The following is a 17,280-nucleotide window of genomic DNA, read 5'->3' as shown; positions in this document are numbered from 1 at the left end:
CTCCTATGCCCCCCCCCCCCCCCCCCCCACCCATCCCGCGCTCAGCGGCATAGAATGAAAGACTATAGCCAAAAATCAAAGGCAAGACTGAAGGCTGAAGGCTGGTTAGCGCGCGCCAGTCACGGACGTGCAAGAATTTCGCACTCGAAATGTTTTAATTAGTTGAAAGACTGCGCCAGTGCTGTGCTGTCTGTTTTCCCCAGTAATTGGAGGCCTGCAGATCCGCTTTGCACGTCCCCCACTGTTTCCCCAAGGGTTTCGCATGACATTTCGGAAGTGCACAGCTTGCATAATCCCTAGAGACCCCAACCGGATATGGCACGTTACGCATACGCAGCGTTGTGCAACGCTTTGAATTACATGCATTCGCTGCAGTGACTTTCTAATGGGCACCGTACCCGTATCCCGCCCCGGGCCATTGTCCAGCCAGAGATAAAGCCCATGCCATGGCCTGAGCGACCCGCAAGGCCTTCAGGTCTCAATCATGAATAAGAAACAGCAACAAAAACTGCCTTGCCTACTGCATAAATCAAGGCACAAATCTATAACTGTCAAGTCATTTAAGCCAATGGTTAAACATCAGGGGGAACGGGTCGGCAAAAGGGTGTCGACCAGGCAGATGACTAGTAAGAGTGGGTTGAAGTTTGGTTCTATCACATTTGGAAGACACAGGAAGCCCCTACGAATCAATGTATTTATAATTATTTCCCCCTCCGATAATTACTCGTGGAACAAACTCTGCACCAGCCCCATATACCCCATCAACTGCAGGATACTTCCTTCCATGCAAAGTGCGTTTAAATGTTCAGCTTAATAGATCTGCTGCCCGCCCCCGCTGCCTTCCTCCCACGACAAACCATTGTCCAAACATAGGCAAACAAACTGCCAGATTTGCGGGCATACTCGTAAATCAAGATAAAAAGTTTGTTCTACTTATCGACAGTCGGAGCCATAAATATAATAAATCTCAGGTTAAGCTGCGAAACATATTGAATTGCCCAAGGGGGGAGGAGCAGGGAGGGAGGGTCATGCGTGGACAAGTGCAATTAACGCATGCAAAACGACGATTGCAAGTACTCCCGCCATCGATCAAGAAATGTCGCTTTGAGGGGTCTGCGAGAGATACCATTGCGCAATCATCGATCGGAAAACAGACCCCAGCAGATCCGAGCCGAAGACAAAGACAAAGCTTGTTGAAGTCATTTCGGTTTTCCAACTGTCTTGTCCGCTGACCAACTAACCAACTAACCAACTAAACCCAGCTCCTAAGGGGAGCTCCTAAGCTCTGCCCCTGGAGCCCGCTCTCTGCCCGCCGCTGCTTTTGGGCCAACTCCAACTCCTGGCTGGCTGGCTGGCTCTTTGGCTGGCTCTCTGTCAAAGTGCGATCGTGACGTGGCCAACTTGTTTCCCAGCCTGCCCGCTCCTCCGCCTCTAACGAGTCGGAGGTTTTTCTGGCGGTGGCGGTGGCTGTGACTGTGACTGTTTGCATTTTCGGCCACAATTGTTTTCGAGCGATTTTCGGCCAGCCGTGTAAATGTGTCGCCTTTAAAGCCATTTTATGTAAGTCGATTCTGTGTCTTTGTCTTCGCTCTCCATCTCCATCTCCATCTCCATGCCACATGCTAATGGCCAGGCCCAGACATAGAGCCAGGCTCTATCCACAGATCTTTTATAGTGCGATTTGTGACCACTTTTGGCTTGTTTCGTTTCGTTTAGTTTCGCTTCGTTTCTGGCCAACTCATTTTGCACCTCCACTGCCGCCGCCACAAGACAAACATCCAGTTTTTTCCCATAGTCTGCACTTCTGTACTGCTGGCTGGGCCGCGAGTTCCCCGAGCCTCACCATTTAATGGGCACTTGTGTGTGTTTTATAAGATACAATCATAATTTTCTGATATGTCATGGCAGAATTGTTTGTTTGGGTTGGTTTTTGTTGCTGCTTTTTTAGAGCTTGTCGTGGGTGTTGCCTAAAACTCTCTAAGATAAAGTGTCAACGAATGACTGCTAAGATGTCATTGGAGCTTAAACAGAACAGGACAGAACCTCTCCTGCGGGTAGAAACTCCCATCACTGAAGTATCTACGATCATTCTTAGCTAATCATTCAATATAATAAGAGGATGTCTTGAGAGGTTGAAGCCAGAGCAGAGCTCAAGGCAGAGAGAGTATCAGCAATAATTGTTGATTATATTATATCATCATAAGAGTATCTCTCAACGAAATTCCATCAGCATCTATCATTTCTCATCTCACAACATTTGCCTTTCGTTCTCCATACGAATTTGTCCCATGCCACAGCGAGAATATTGATTGAGCAGCATTTGATTCGAGTCAAACTATTTGCCAACACCGAAAATTCCTCTGGCACACACACAGCTCTCCCCGGACAAAGTTCTCCCGATTGTGGCAGTAATAAACCGAAGTCGGGCACAAAAATGTCAGGCAACAAATTGCGTGGCATGAAAAATACGCAAGTTGCGGCTCGAGTTTTTTGTTGTGGCTCGTTGTGTTGCTGCTGTTGTTGTTGTTGTTGGCGTGGTAATTATAACGACGCCCCGTTTGATTGCCACAGATATGGTAATAATAATTTTTTTTGGCCAAGTCGTGCAAAACCAGAAAGCAGCCAGAGCCAAAGAGACTAAACCCGATCGTAATTATGTCGGCAAATCAATAAATAAAGAGCTTAGATCATTAGAGCCAATGCAAAAGTGTCGCTTTCAATGACTGCGCCCCCCGCCCCCCGCCCCCCGCCTCGCTCCTCGGGGTAGATAGGCCCAAGAGTACCTATGGAAAAACTAAGTCACCAAACGCCTTCTCCAAACAAATGCCGCACCTAGCGATTGAGCTGGGGATCATTGTTGTGGCACATGCGTGGTATGGCTGCCCTGCCACACGGCTCTGCACTGCAGCACCTCGCTGTCGCTGTAGCTGTGGCTGTGGCTGCGGCTGCAACTGATGGCTGGCTGGCTGTGCCTCCTCCCCCACCCGGCCCGATCCGTGGCAGCTGCAGCACCGATCTCTTGCTGCTGCTGCTGCTGTCGGCGTCGTCGTCGTCGCTGTCGACCAAGTCGTGTTGCACTCGGCGTCCGACGCGTATATAAATACTTTTGGTCATCGTTGCAGACATCAGTTCAGCTTACGAATTCGTGCTATTCACGGTCCTCCACTCTCGAGCAGACAAACTCCTTACAGTCAGCCTCAGTGCCCAACAGTCCACAAGGAACCATCGCCAAGTCCTTCGTCCTCGATAGCTACGTGTTCGCGTCGTGTGTCCATTTTTTTGTCTTTTTGTGCTCTAACCCAACATGAAGGTGTGTTTTTTTTCCACCCTCCCCCCCATGACAGCGCCCAGGCCCCAGTATTTTTTCAAAGTGAAACATCCGCCCTGATCCTGATCCTGATTCTCTCCCACCCATACAGTACTTCATTGCCATCGCTCTGCTGTTCGCCGCCGCCCAGGCCATCCCCATTGAGCTGGGCCACTATGGCCCCGCGCTGGTGCATCATGCGCCCGTACTGGCCCATGCCGTCCATGCCGAGCCTGTGGCCTACCCCAAATACTCCTTCAACTATGGCATCAAGGATCCCCACACTGGCGACATCAAGTCGCAGGCCGAGGAGCGTGATGGTGATGTTGTGAAGGGTGAGTTTTTCTCTCTGATACATATTTTGGAGGGATACGAACATTTTTGAGCCACATAACAAAGCACTTTGGCAATAAACTTGATTTTTATTTGAAATAAACGAAAGACTGAGGACACGAACTTGCCTTCTGATCTGATGGATCTGAAACTAAATAGATTCGTATGATTCTTCCATTCACAGGCCAGTACTCTCTGGTTGAGCCCGATGGCTCTGTGCGCACCGTCGACTACACCGCCGACGACCACAATGGCTTCAACGCCGTCGTCCACAAGACCGCCCCCAAGATCATCCACCATGCACCCGTTGTGCACGCCCCCATCCTGGCGCACGCCCCCCTGCTGCACCACTACTAAGCGGTAGCTGGACCAGTCGCACAGGTGCTCTATCTCTCATCCATCCGCAAGAACAGCAACCACAGCAGAATCATAGGAACCACAAGAAAAGAAAAGAAAAACCACAAAAAAAAAATCAAATCACACAAAAATGTAAAAAGTAAGTGTAGCTAAGAGTTTAGTAGAACACGGGACCGCCTTCGAGGGCGTCCCGGCACCCGGCTGATCCTGGCATGGCATGGACGAAGGAAAAACGATAAGAAAAACGATACCCAGAAGAGGAAAAACCGAGAAGAAATTTCATAACGACTTGGCATTCGGAATGACTTGATCACAGATCACAGAAGAGGTATATTGAATGATGGATAACAATGTTTTTTTTTGGCGAAGAACGGCAGCTCTACTCACAAACGGAGGACCAGTTTTCTTATATGATATGTACTATATAATATATGATTAACGTTAACCAGAACCGATTTCCCCCCAGCAGACTATTGCACAGAGCTATTGCCCAGAACTGAGAGTTGGACGAAAAAACCAAGAGCAAAGGCCTCTACTCTGTCCCGCCCCTGATCTGTACATAGAAACCTATTTATAGCATATACTCGGTTCCATCTATTTTTCAAAGCTCTACCTTTTGTAATATATTTATGTGCTGTGCGCTCTCCTTTCCCCCTTTCTCTTTCTCTCTACCACTCTACCATTCTCTCTCTATCTCTCTCTGTCTCTTATTCTTTTTATTTTCTGTGTGCTCTCCAAGCCTTTGTGGTGTCCGTCAAACTGTGACCCCCTTTATCCCCAAACTGCCACGCCCCGCTTACCATGTGCCCTGGGGCGTGCTAGCTCTCACTTCTTCAGAGAACCTTGTGCCATTGCGGGATGGGGGAACGGTTTGACAGGAACTGATACTCAGCCTCAGTTCACTCGGGATACATTTGTGTGAATACGACAGGTTGATGGATTGATGGAGAACCCCCCGATGGAACCCGATGTAAACCGATGGGCCGGTAATTGTGCATTAGTAGTAGTAGTACTGCCCCCCAACCCCTCAGAATTCTATCTCCTAATTAATTGTTATCCAAACGAACTCATTCTGTCTCTATTTCTTCTTAATCTCACTCTCACTGACTCACTCACTCTCACTGACGCCGCCTCACCATATCTCACTCCTTCACTCTCTCTGTCTCCCACTGTCTCATGTCTCTCTGTCTGTCTCACTCACTCTCAGTCTGACACTTTTGTATCTAGTTTCATTTTTTGCATTTAGTATTTTTTTCACATCTATTGTGTATTTATAAACAATTATGCAGCTTAATTTTAAACAAGAAAAACCACAACGAAAAACATAGGAAAAATCCACACAAAAAAAGAAACGATCTTTGTACTCAATCTGTAGGCCTACGCTAAGGCAGCGGCAAAAACGATCGATGAAAACAGAAGGAAAAAACGCGAAAAAAACCAACCAACTCTCACATGTCTCTCACGTCTCAAAGGTTCATTTGGGCCTTACACTTATGTACTATATATTCCCACATAAGCATTTGTGTGCAACAACAGCAACAGCAACAGCGAACGCAATGCAAAAACGTTTTTATGGAAATTGTAAAATGTATAGAAAAAGCGAAAAAAAAATTAAATAAAAATCATATTTAAAAAAAACTTCTATAAAAGATTTTCTTCTTTACCATTGAAGGTCACGAAGATTAGCATGGATGGGCCATAATTATTACCTCTACAATACTGGGGAGCAGAGCAGCAGAGGGAACACTTAGCATTCTGGTGGAGTATTTCTAATGGGGATTCGCACTCAGGCTCGAAAGAAGGTCTCAGGTCTCAGGCCTCAGGCCTCGCCTCTCCATTCCATTCAGCGTTGGGTTCTCGGCTCTTCAGTCTGTCGGAGCCATCGAAAGTACGCGGAAGTCCAGAGCTGGCCAACACAACGAAATAAATGTGACTTATAAGAATAACTATCTGCGCAGATCATTAATATTCAGCATGGGATCTTTGACCAGTTTGTTTTGGTTCATTGTAAGTGCGTTGGAATAGCGAAATCAATAAGAAATATTTTAGATTTGTTCATCAGACAAGAATTCATGCGGTGCGGATGAAGAAAACGAGTGCTAATGTTGCTTATTTCTTTACAAAAATGAGCAAAGGATGCCTGTTTTAAACTTGAAAAGATTAAAAATCAATTGGCAATCAAATTAGTGATAAATGAGAGAAATATATGACAATGCAAAAGAGTACCCGGTATTCAAAGAGCAAGGAGCTATTAGTTTTGTGGTGGATATGGATGTGTGCAACACCCAGAAGGAAGCGTTTCCGACCACAAAGTGTATACATATATGTATTTCTGAGCATGTTTGTCTGTTTGTCTTGATGAGATCTCAGAGACCAAAAGAGCTAGAGAAACCAAATTTTTTTTGCAGACTCCTCCTCCACACTGTTGCCAGAGAATTTAAAAAATCGATCTGCCAAAATGGCAGAATCATTGAAAGTTTCCATAACTAGCAAAGTGCCCAATTTGGTTTAGATCGGATCGTAATTATAGCCAGAAAGAACAAATAATATATCAATGGCTACGCAACCCATTTCACGCGCTTACTCATTCCCTCTCCCTCTCACACACTTCCTCGTGCAGTGTGCGCCCCTTGGCGGAGAGTGAGAGAGAGAGCACCGTTTGGCGAAATAAAAAAGTAGGGAAATGAAATGAATAAAATATTCTAAAATTATAATCAAATATGTCATTGGTAGAACGGGGATAGACTAGCGGTCGTGGTTCCTCCCTTTCCCTCTATTTTGTTCCCAGCTCTCAGAAAAATTGCTAGAGAATGCGGAGGGCTCCCCCTACCGGCATTAACCCAAAAATCAATTCATCGCTTTTGCGATCAGCGAATATAAAAGACAGAAAGAGAATAGGCTGCGAAACCCACTCTGGCGCTTAGGCATAATAATAATATTTCCTAAACCATAAGCTCACATATGTAGACACAATATGTACATATACTGACTGATACTAACTGAGTACCGGGTATAAAAGTACCCTGTAATCCCAGTAAAACTGAAGCACTTTCAAACGTTACACCATGGATGGAATACCAAAGCTCTGCAGTTGAAAAAATCCACTTATTAAGCTCTCCATGCTCGAGGCTTTCCATCTCCTAAATATATGCTACAAATCATTCGTCTATTCACAGTTATTCGTACTAATCATAAAAGTATACGCTACGTTGGCCAACCCATTGCCTGCCAAAAGTGAAGCATATTCAAAGACAGCAGCGAAAAATGCAGGCAGAAAAGCGAAAGTAACTAACTATTTTCTGCACGAGCCATACGGTAGGCTATAGAGTCTAGGCCTTTATCCAATTTCCATTAATTGTATGTGTTTCAGGACCCAACACATATGCCTTTGGCTATGAGATCGATGATCCGCAGACGCAGAACATTCAGTTTCGCGATGAGCGACGTTTTGTGAATGGCAGTGTCCAGGGTAGCTACGGGTATGTGCGGCCCGACGGCCTCATCGAGGTCACCAAGTACCGGGCCGATGAGAATGGGGGCTTCCTGGCTCAGACGCAGAGCTTCCAACCTGGAGATGAACAAGCAAAGACGGTGTGGCCCACCCAACGTCCAGAGATAATTGCGGATAGACAAAAGGTGCAGTCGCCGACCAATGTGACATGGGATCCCAAGAGTCACCTCAATGTGAGCGTCTCCCATGTGGCTGCCGACGTGGCCAAGCAGCTGAAGGAGCAGCATGGTCTCGACCTGAACCACATCGACGTCGCCAAAGATGTCCTAAAGCCTGCCGTTCTCGACGTGGTCCAGGGCAAGGCCCCCCTAAACAACAAGACCAAAGAGGGAACTCCCTTCCAGCCGGTTCAAAATGTGATACCCAATCGTTTTCCCATCTTTATGCTACCCGCGGACACGGATCCCATCAAGGCCACAACCGAAGAACCCGCGGCAAACTCAAATCCAAAGTACAACAGAGCCAAGACCAACAACGCAGAGAAGGCGCCACAAGTTGAGGTGCCCGAGTCGGGACTGCTGCCTCCCAGGCCATTGGTCAATGAGCCTCCAAGCGATGCAAATTGGTACCAGCGGATCATTGATGCAAATCGTCGTGAATTCCTCGCCAATCTACCAAACTTAAACAAAGCTAATACTTGAAAATGTTCCCCCAAAAAATAGAGAAGGGAGGTACGTCCACTATTACTTAGTAAGAGACTAGAGCCAGCCCTCTGCTAGTTATTAGGTCAGCTTCTTTCACTTTTCGGTCGCCACGTATTCCACAGATACCTTGGCCGCAGAAAAAGCAGACACAATTTAGCCATAAACCAGAAAAGATACAACAAAAGAATGCCACCACACACTGCACAGCACGGCAGAGCAGAGCAGAGCAAAGCACAGCACAGCATAATTGAGGCTGCAATAAAAGTGAGACCAAAAACGAAAAGATCGAGTGTAGAGTGTCGGCAGCATATTTGAAATATCTTCCGGGTGGCAAATTGGAGCAAGTTGGAGCAGACAGAGCCAGAGCAAGAGCCGCGTCTTGATCCCAATCTAAATCGCTTTCCAGGGGTTCGCGGCGCCGCCGCCTTTGAAGTGCGAGTGTTTTCCATCGATGAGGCAACGGCAAGGCTTTTGTAGGTTAAATGGTGGGCGACACAACAGGTCTGTATGGGTAGGGGTATCTAACACATATCGAACTATCGCTGAAAGCTGGATATTTCCCTGCTTCAGGAAGACATCATCCACATCACGTTCCAGTCAAGTGTAAATGCTTGGCCATTTAATTGCTCCAAATTTCCAAATGCGTTGCCAAACGAAAAGAAAACGACAAAACGGAAGGAAATGCGAAATGCATTTTGATGTCTGCTTTTTAGTCTTCGTTTTCCTCGCAGATATTGTACTCTCCCCGCCTTTTCTTTGCCCCTCTCTCTCTCTCTCTCTCTCTCTCTTCGTTGAAAATATTTATGCTGATTTATTATTCCATTATTGCAGCGGTTTTTAATTTGTGGCACGCACACACCGGCCCCATGGGATTGTGCAATGTGCTGTGCTGCCAAAAAGCACTCCGAAACACTCTCGAATCCAACCGCAGCTAAAAATTGATACTTTTCAACATTTTGGATATGTATTCTCCGCTTTTATATTAGTTTTACTCCGATTTATTGCCCACGAATGTGGATTGTTGTATCATCACTTTCAATGCTTCAAGGGGATGGCCAGAAATGAGAGCGGCACAGCCCTAGACAGATCTTGATCTGTTGCTGTATTAAGATCAATCGTAGTCTGTTCTTTATCTGCTAATGGCTGATTCCACTACTGATTCTCTGCTCTGACATCTGATCTTATACTGCACTCTGCACTGATCTACTGCGCTGTGACACCTCTTCCTTGATTTGCATTTTCTGGATGGTTTGCCTTTGCCACACCGATGATTATCGACTGCATGGCATGCCATGCCTCTGCCACAGCTCTACCATACTTTCATATGCATTCGAGTGTTTTATTGTATGTTAATTAAATTGCTGCCACGTTCATTTCATTCCATTCCATTTCATTACGTTTCGTCTGGCTTCTTTCTTTCTTTGCGGCAAGGCATACATATTTGGTCATTAACTAATTGCTGGCTGGCCGCCGCTGAGGTAATCGGCTTGCAAAACCCAATGGGAGGTGCTCTGTGAAAGTGTATTTCTTTTCTTGGACCCCAGGGCGTAACGTACCCGCTGAGAAACGAAACGTAATGAAATGAAGCTCTATTGCAAACTCCATTACGTATACGCACAGTGGGCCCAAGACGGGACGAAGGCGAGGCAAGAGTTGTCTGCGAGCCAAGTGGCAATTGCACTTCAACTTAACATTGAGCGAGCGAGCGGGCGGGCGTTGTCCCTGCAACTCTGCCTTGGACTTTGCCACAAACGCTGTAAATGAAACATACTTTGGCTAGGCATACAAATATGTCGACGCTGACAACTTGATTAGAGGAGTTGCAGGCGGGTTTTGGTCTGCACAAGCAACAGCAGCAGCAGCAGCAACAGCAGCAGCAGCTCTAGCACCAGCTCCTGTCCAAAGGCGGTTGCATAAATTTAACAATTTTATAATCTCGATATGGTCGAAACTGGAAAATTTCATAATATCCGGTTCGAGCGCGCTTGAAAAGTTGTTAATTTGTTGCATCTCAGGCGGCAGGCAGCAGGAAAAACAAAACTCAAAGTCGAAGTAGCCGCCAAAAATGACAGCAATTAGCCGGGTCAGCTACAGCTGCGGAATAAGGTAAAAGTATTTAACCTACTTTGCTATGGCCAGGTCCTCCTGCAGTCTGCAGTCTGCAGCCGGCACCTCCTTCAGCTTTTCCAAAGCAGTCTTTTCTTTGCAGGAAGTTTTTTGACAGCGGCATACGAGAGACATTTCCAATGGCGCCTAATTAATGAGACACACGGCCGAGACAGTGGCGGTCCCAGGTGGTGGTGCCGCAGCAGCGACTGAAAGTCGATGGGAAAACTCGAACAACTTCCTTCACCCCCCCTTGCCTTTAGTACCGCCCCGCCAGTGGATGTGTGAAAAATTTCAAATTAAAATAATTAACAATTTTACAATTACTGCAGACTGTGAATGCAAAGCGCAAATATTTTGATTAGTCAATGATACAATTAGAGGCTGCGTGAAAAATCAATTGGAATATTTCTCTGGTAGAGGTGGTGCTGGTGGTGGCGGTGGTGCGACTGCGACCCACTCATGCAGCTTTTCCGCGTATGTTGCCACTGAGAGAGAGCGGCAGGAATGGAGAGTGTCGCTCGACTGTCTCGGCTGCCACATGATATGATTATGTGATTTGCCAATTTGCATTTAATTAATTTTCATCAGCTATTTATTATGTCAACGGCAGTCGGCAATGGGAGACGCAGGCTGCTTAGAGTTTTCACGAGAGAAGTCTGGCGAGGGTAGTAATTGCCGCCTTGGGTGTTACCGCATCAAATCCCCGTGAATATTATTTGTTACCGTTGAAAGGCTTTTCAGATTATGCTGCAGAGGCAGTTATGTCACGGGCTCAGTGCTCTGCGAGTGCATAATCCGAGCCGACGTCGTGGATGATGATGGGATTGGATGAGAGTGGATGAGAGGGAGTCGTGGTCGAGTGAATGAATAATGAAGGATTGCAAATGGAAGCTGACAGGGGCTACCCTAGGATAAGAGGACCCACAATAATAATGGCTAATTGAAAGATGAAATGGTGATTATTTTACGGCAACAGCTCGCTTTATGGTCGATTCAAATGATCCACCATTGCGCATACGCAGCGTGTGACGATTGCATCGGATCAATCAGTGGAAAACTGCGCTTCCACACAGCGCAATGTACCGATTTTGGCAGCATTAACTTGTTACTGCCGCTGATGTTGCTGCTAACGTTGCAGTTGCGTTTTTAAGTTCAATGTGCGCTGGCAATTAGCGGAATATTTCTGCCATTTTCCTCTTGGCCACACACACGCATATTTCAGTTCATGTCGGCAAACCGGCAAACCAGTCTCCAGCCAATTCGTGTTTTATTCGTTTTGCCTTCAAATAAATTAATATAAATTGCAGCCAATCGAATAAATACAAGAAGCTCCCCAAATGTATGTAATTTTCAATTACAGCAGCAACATTTGCGCATACAACAATCGCTGCTTCTACTGCGAGTGCTACTGCTACTGCTGCTGCGGCTGGTGTTGCGTAAGTTCAAGCTGCATAAAAGGATAACCATTAAAAGAGCAACATCTGCAGCAGCAGCAGCAACTACAGCAATTCCCACAACTATTTTGGAAAGATGCACGCGTCGCTGGCTTGTTAAGTTGCAAGGTTTTTATTTCCCCAACTGCGGCTCTAATAAATATGAAACAATGAGACAAAAGTCAAAGTTTGCTGCTGATTGTCTGCCATTGTTGCTGCTGTTTTACCAGTACGAGTACTATGTTTGCCAACAATCACTAAAGGCAGGCCAGTCTTCTGCTACCTACCATTGAAGGGTACTATAAATCCATGTTAGATGTTTGTAACGCTCAAGCTTCTATGCGACTAGACCGAGGACTTGATCTGTCCACTATATCATTAAATAAAATTGGAGGAACGAGTGGAACGAGTCCCCACAGCATACAATTTTCATACAGCACCCATCGCAATAATCAGTCCACAAGGGTATCTAATGCTTCGAATTACTCAAGCAGCCTTTCTATCGTTTTTTTTTTTAATTTCGTTTTTGTTTGGATTTGTTTGGACGATGTCGCAAATGTACGGCAGAAACCTCAGAAAGCAGCAGCAGCAGCAGGAGCAGTTCAGTCGGCCAAGTTAATGCATGTACTAAATGTCTAACGGTAAATATGAGTTACTAGGTAATTGCTTGGCCTGCTTAACAACAGCTGTTACGAGTACTCCTATACGACGAACGACGAACGACGTATAGGCGCGCATGAGCATGCACATAACCAACAGCACTCGCATTTTGACTTTTCACTTTTGTGAGTGGGAATGGAATTGATTGAGTGGCTGGCCGTAGCGCAGCTCTGGGTAAAAGTTGCCACCAGCCACCAGCCACCCGTACAAACGCCACAAACCTATCTAAACTATAACTAACCAAGAAATTAACACCTGCCGGCCAGAGCAGAGCCAAAGACAAAGCTTCAATGAGCAAACAAAATGAAATTTAGTGGGCGATTACGACGACAACAAACTAAGAAAAAAATACATATCAAAAAATATTTGAGGCGATAACTGGCAACAAAATCGACCAAAACCGAATCAACGAAAGTTGGATACACTTCAATATAATTTAATAAAGATCAATCTACATATATAATCATATGTAATCCCAGAAAATGAATTACAATTTAAATATTTATACCCAAGCTTTATACACCCCAAGCTTCCCCCTTTGTTCAATATACCCTGACGCCAAAAACTATACCCAAAATCAATCCTCAAACTGAAGCGGCCTGAAAATTGTATCAGCATTGCATTCGACGAATTGCCAAATGCCTCCTATGAGTTTTGGTATGCCATGACGACGACGACGACTTCAACTCCGCTACGAGTCGAGTCGAGTCGAGTGTGGCATGTTGACTTGCGTTATATTTTCCACCTGCTGCAACGGCAACGATCCACACAAAAAAAAAAAAAAAAAAAAAAAAAAAAAAACAGGAGACGTAGACCCCAAATCGTGGGCCATAATTAAGCATTTATTTTATTTGCCATATTTCTTGTGCTGCTTTCGGGATTTACACGTACTGGCGCACTGGCGGATTGGTAATCATCATGAAAAATGTTTCTTTTTATTCGTCGCTTTTCAGTTTCTCATGTCTCGCAATGTTGTCAAACGTTGTCGACCATAATATAGCAATTAAAACTGTGTCTGTCTTTAAGAGTACATCAACCTGATGTCACTCGTTGCGATTCATTTCGCTGTGCATCGATTTGAATCGATGGGATCGGGACCATGGAGAGCCTGAGAATTGAGGCTATGCAAAGTGGATAAAGTCCAAGACATGAGATCCAAATTTTTCCTTAAGATACAACAAGCTGCCGCTGAACTAGATTGTTTGGAAAGGGGCAAGAGTTTTTTAGTTACAGGATAATGGCAACAGGTTTATGTGGGTTTTTAAAAAGGTCACACAAGAAGGAAAAACTGCAGTAGTTTCCTTCAAAGCTGAGTCTCTATTTCCTTTAAAGATCCATTTAACAGAACGACAACAAATGTCTGAGCAACAAACGAAAACCCTTGAAATCAGAATCCCCCAAGCGACCAAAAATCCACGCTCTGATGCGTAATTAGCTTTGAGCCAAATGGAAGATTGACGAAAGACCAAAAATTGGTTAATTTCCCACTGCAATTGTGGCACTTAACTTTGAATTGAAGTACAGTCCGAGCCGTGCATGTAAGACCCCCAAACGCTGCTTGCAGCTACACGGAGAAAAACTTCTGTTTATGTCCCACAATTAAATATTACATAATGGCCTTTTATTGGGCCAAGTGCCGGGTCGGCCTGCAGAGCCAATTCAATTTGGATACTAGCATTTTACCATTTTACCATTTACGAATTACGATTTTACGAAAATTAGCGCATTAAAAGTGAATGATCAACCGGAGGCTGTCCGTAATAGAAGGTTGCCCCGATAAAACTTGCCCAGCAGCAGCCACGAAAAATCATCTAATCGAATATTTGGGTCAAACTGCGTTCAATGGGAGGGTACCACCAGATACTGGGAGGTAGGGGTTTGGTGGGATCGATGCAAATAAGCAGAGCGCTAACCAAAAATATTATTAACAAACCGTTTCAACGTCAGGCTGGCTGTCAGCGATGTTGCAAGTTCCCCCCTATGACGACTTATCAACGCCATCGAAGTGGTGCCACAACCAGTGAATGCGTCACTAATGACACACAAAGAGTCCTGCACCACGCTGCAACAGTCCAACAAACATCCAACATCGGATCTCAAACAATGGCAAACAAAGCGAACCAAAAAGAAAAACTGAACTGTAAAAACTGTTTTACATTTGAGGCGCCCCCCAGCCCGCTTACCTGGCGTAGCGGCTTCGCTGCCTAAGCCACCGCTGCTGCCACGGCTGCTGCTGCTGCCGCTGCCGCTGCTACTGCGACCGCTGTCGATTCACTTTCTTCCTAACCATATAAAAGCGGCGAATTTTCGTTGCAAGCACATTATTCAGTTGTGGAAAGTCGTTGCGTGCAGCTCGTGGCATCTCAGCAAAGTCTCAGTCTCAAGTTACATTTTTTTTCCTTTGTGATCTCGAACGAAAAACGAACCCTACAAAAAACATTATTAAAATGGCGTTCAAGGTGAGCACCGACAGCATAAGCCAAGGACTAAGGATATCAAATGTGCACAACGATCTGTAACCATATGTGTACATACATACATATATACAAAAAAGATCTAAAAGATCAAGTGAAAGAAGTGAAAAAGCATTTTTTTTCCATTTTTTTTATTGCTATATAAAATAAAGGATCTTAGGTTCCGGTTTTGTCTCAATTGGTGGTGTGACACATAAAGAATGATTACGAATTCCATTTGAGTAGACCATCCACCTTAGACCTTAGACCGTATACCACTTAAAAGGAATATACTTTATTAAAACAGTCCTGGCCAGAAAATGTAAATCTTATGGAAGGAGTAAACCCTTCATTATTCAATCAGTGACTGAAATAAAAATAATAACGATTAATCCTTTTAGGAATGGTATTCATATCAATCTTAGGTTTTTTATTTTGTTTTCTTAAACATCACATTAAGACCCACTCCCGATCAATTACCCCCAGTTTCACCGGTTTGTAGAGAGTCTTAGGGAAAAAACCTCAACCAAACCACAAGCAAAATCACAGCAATAGTTAAACAATAGCTTAAGCCAACCACAGCAAACACTTCATTAAGGCACTAACTAACAAAAAAAGCTAAAATATGCGCATTACTTGTAAATGCAGTCATTGCATGGACAGTGACAGGCAACGACCCGCCCCCCACCAATTGCAACAGTTGCAAATGCTGATGTCGGTGTTGATGTGAACAAAAACAATTAGCAAAGATCTCCGTTTAGTTGTTAATTATGCGCTTATATTGCAGTACCTGATCTTTGCCTCGGCTCTGTGCCTGAGTCTGGCCTATCCGCTGGAGCACCAGTACTACGATGAGAGCCACGGCTACGAGCACCTGGCCCACCACGAGCCAGAGCCGATACATGAGTACGGACAGCACCATCAGATCGAGCGCATCTCGCTGGGCGAGGAGCATGGACACCAAGAGCAAGCTCACTATGAGACCCACGAGCACGAGGACGAGCATGTGGATTACTATGTGAGTGGGAGGACACCGCAGACTAGATGGGGTCCCGAGTAGCTAATGGTATCCTAATGGTGTTCCCTTCAATTATAGGCCCCGCCCAAGTATGCCTTCAAGTATGGAGTCAACGACTTCCACACTGGCGATGTCAAGTCCCAGCACGAGACCCGCGATGGCGACACCGTGAAGGGCCAATACTCGCTGGTTGAGCCCGACGGTTCCATCCGCACCGTGGACTACACTGCCGACAAACATAACGGCTTCAATGCCGTCGTCCACAAGACTGCCCCCGTCCACCACCATGAGGAGCTGCACGAGCATCACTACTAGACGAGACCGGCGAGAACAGGCCCATAGAATACCTACGTTTAACTTTGCACTAGAGTTAGCCAAATTGCTCATCAGCCAACAGAACAGCATCCACAACGATCGACCATGAAATCAGCTTCATATCTCGTAATTAGGACATCAGCACACACATGCCACAGGCCCCAAAGCCCCAAAAGGGGGCCCAATCTTCACTAGACTTTTCCCTTGTGGTCATGCCTACTTCATAATCATTTTACTCATACCTATATATTGTATTTTATTCTGTGATAGCGAATAATTTCTACTTGTATCTTCCGCTTTCAACTGATCCTTAGTCACTCCTGCTCAGACGAATTTATCAATCAATCACTTGACTGTAATCTGTAATCTGTAATCTATATTGTATACTTATGTCTTTTTGTTAAATCTGTTACAGAGATCAAACGAATGAATTGTAAATTGTGTAATAAAGTGTGAATTATGTACTTTTTATAAAATCAAAAACCAACCAGACTACTGACCATAACTTTACCGGTCGGGGGCAATCATTGAACTTGGGGGCTTTCTTGGACTACGGGCAGCAACTCTTGGAATGAATGACCGAATGTCTGCATCTTGGCCAACTGGTTTATGCGTTTGGAGCAATAAAAACGATTACAAGACATATTTTCCGGATCGCAAACGAGTTGTGCGTTTTGTATTGATTGAAATTATATAAGCTGCAATTGAAAAGTGGAATTAAAATACTTCCTAAATGTCCAAAAACAGGACTTTGCGATATTTATGCTTGGCAACAAAACATAAACTCAAATTTAACAATTAATTAGCTCGCACATGAATATGGAATTTATCATTTTAACCAAAATATTTTCGAATTGCACAGGCTACGTCGTTTTCCAGCGCTACTGTCTATAAATATATCATCATATATCATATATATAATCAAGGGCAGAGTACTAGGGTGACCGTTTAGGACATATTTGACGTCGAAATTGTGCTGAAGGTATATTTACTATTTCAACAATCTATTAAATTTAATTTTTTGGAGTCAAGCAATATACTGGATCGTGGTCTTCGGGTCTTCTTTCAAGGTCGTCAACGACCGCACGTGGCTGAACGCTGCGTTCGTCCCACCGGGTGGCAACCAATATTAAGAGGTTT

General features: G+C 45.0%; 3 protein-coding genes across 3 annotated transcripts; all 3 read left to right on the top strand.

Annotated features, from left to right (window-relative positions):
• The first annotated feature begins 3,173 nt into the window (after positions 1-3,173).
• Positions 3,174-4,115, top strand: LOC6601240 (cuticle protein 8). The gene is made up of 3 exons (XM_002026262.2): positions 3,174-3,310; positions 3,420-3,642; positions 3,825-4,115. Exons 1-3 carry the CDS (start codon positions 3,305-3,307, stop codon positions 3,995-3,997), a joined length of 402 nt encoding a protein of 133 aa, XP_002026298.1. The 5' UTR covers positions 3,174-3,304; the 3' UTR covers positions 3,998-4,115.
• A 1,766-nt stretch (positions 4,116-5,881) lies between these two features.
• LOC6601241 lies at positions 5,882-8,435 on the top strand. The gene is made up of 3 exons (XM_026992269.1): positions 5,882-6,004; positions 7,174-7,312; positions 7,368-8,435. The coding sequence occupies exons 1-3, from the start codon at positions 5,972-5,974 to the stop codon at positions 8,147-8,149; spliced, it is 954 nt and encodes a 317-aa protein (XP_026848070.1). The 5' UTR covers positions 5,882-5,971; the 3' UTR covers positions 8,150-8,435.
• A 6,272-nt stretch (positions 8,436-14,707) lies between these two features.
• LOC6601242 (histidine-rich glycoprotein) lies at positions 14,708-16,524 on the top strand. The gene is made up of 3 exons (XM_002026264.2): positions 14,708-14,813; positions 15,595-15,825; positions 15,904-16,524. Exons 1-3 carry the CDS (start codon positions 14,802-14,804, stop codon positions 16,138-16,140), a joined length of 480 nt encoding a protein of 159 aa, XP_002026300.1. The 5' UTR covers positions 14,708-14,801; the 3' UTR covers positions 16,141-16,524.
• The last annotated feature ends 756 nt before the right edge of the window (positions 16,525-17,280 follow it).

The sequence above is a fragment of the Drosophila persimilis genome, unplaced genomic scaffold (genome assembly GCF_003286085.1).
Source record: "Drosophila persimilis strain 14011-0111.01,24,50 unplaced genomic scaffold, DperRS2 tig00000732-arrow-arrow-pilon, whole genome shotgun sequence".
In the NCBI taxonomy this organism is placed as follows: domain Eukaryota; kingdom Metazoa; phylum Arthropoda; class Insecta; order Diptera; family Drosophilidae; genus Drosophila; species Drosophila persimilis.
This window is presented reverse-complemented; position numbering and strand designations above follow the sequence as displayed.

What these genes read in the sequence shown, in the direction of transcription:
- LOC6601241 (XM_026992269.1), top strand. Translation starts at nt 5,972, where the DNA reads ATGGGATCTTTGACCAGTTTGTTTTGGTTCATT. An exon ending in CCAGTTTGTTTTGGTTCATT is followed by an intron (nt 6,005 to 7,173) that starts GTAAGTGCGTTG and finishes GTCTATTCACAG; the next exon opens with TTATTCGTACTAATCATAAA. An exon ending in TTTTCTGCACGAGCCATACG is followed by an intron (nt 7,313 to 7,367) that starts GTAGGCTATAGA and finishes TATGTGTTTCAG; the next exon opens with GACCCAACACATATGCCTTT.
- LOC6601242 (XM_002026264.2), top strand. An exon ending in ACGAGCATGTGGATTACTAT is followed by an intron (nt 15,826 to 15,903) that starts GTGAGTGGGAGG and finishes CTTCAATTATAG; the next exon opens with GCCCCGCCCAAGTATGCCTT.
- LOC6601240 (XM_002026262.2), top strand. An exon ending in TGATGGTGATGTTGTGAAGG is followed by an intron (nt 3,643 to 3,824) that starts GTGAGTTTTTCT and finishes TTCCATTCACAG; the next exon opens with GCCAGTACTCTCTGGTTGAG.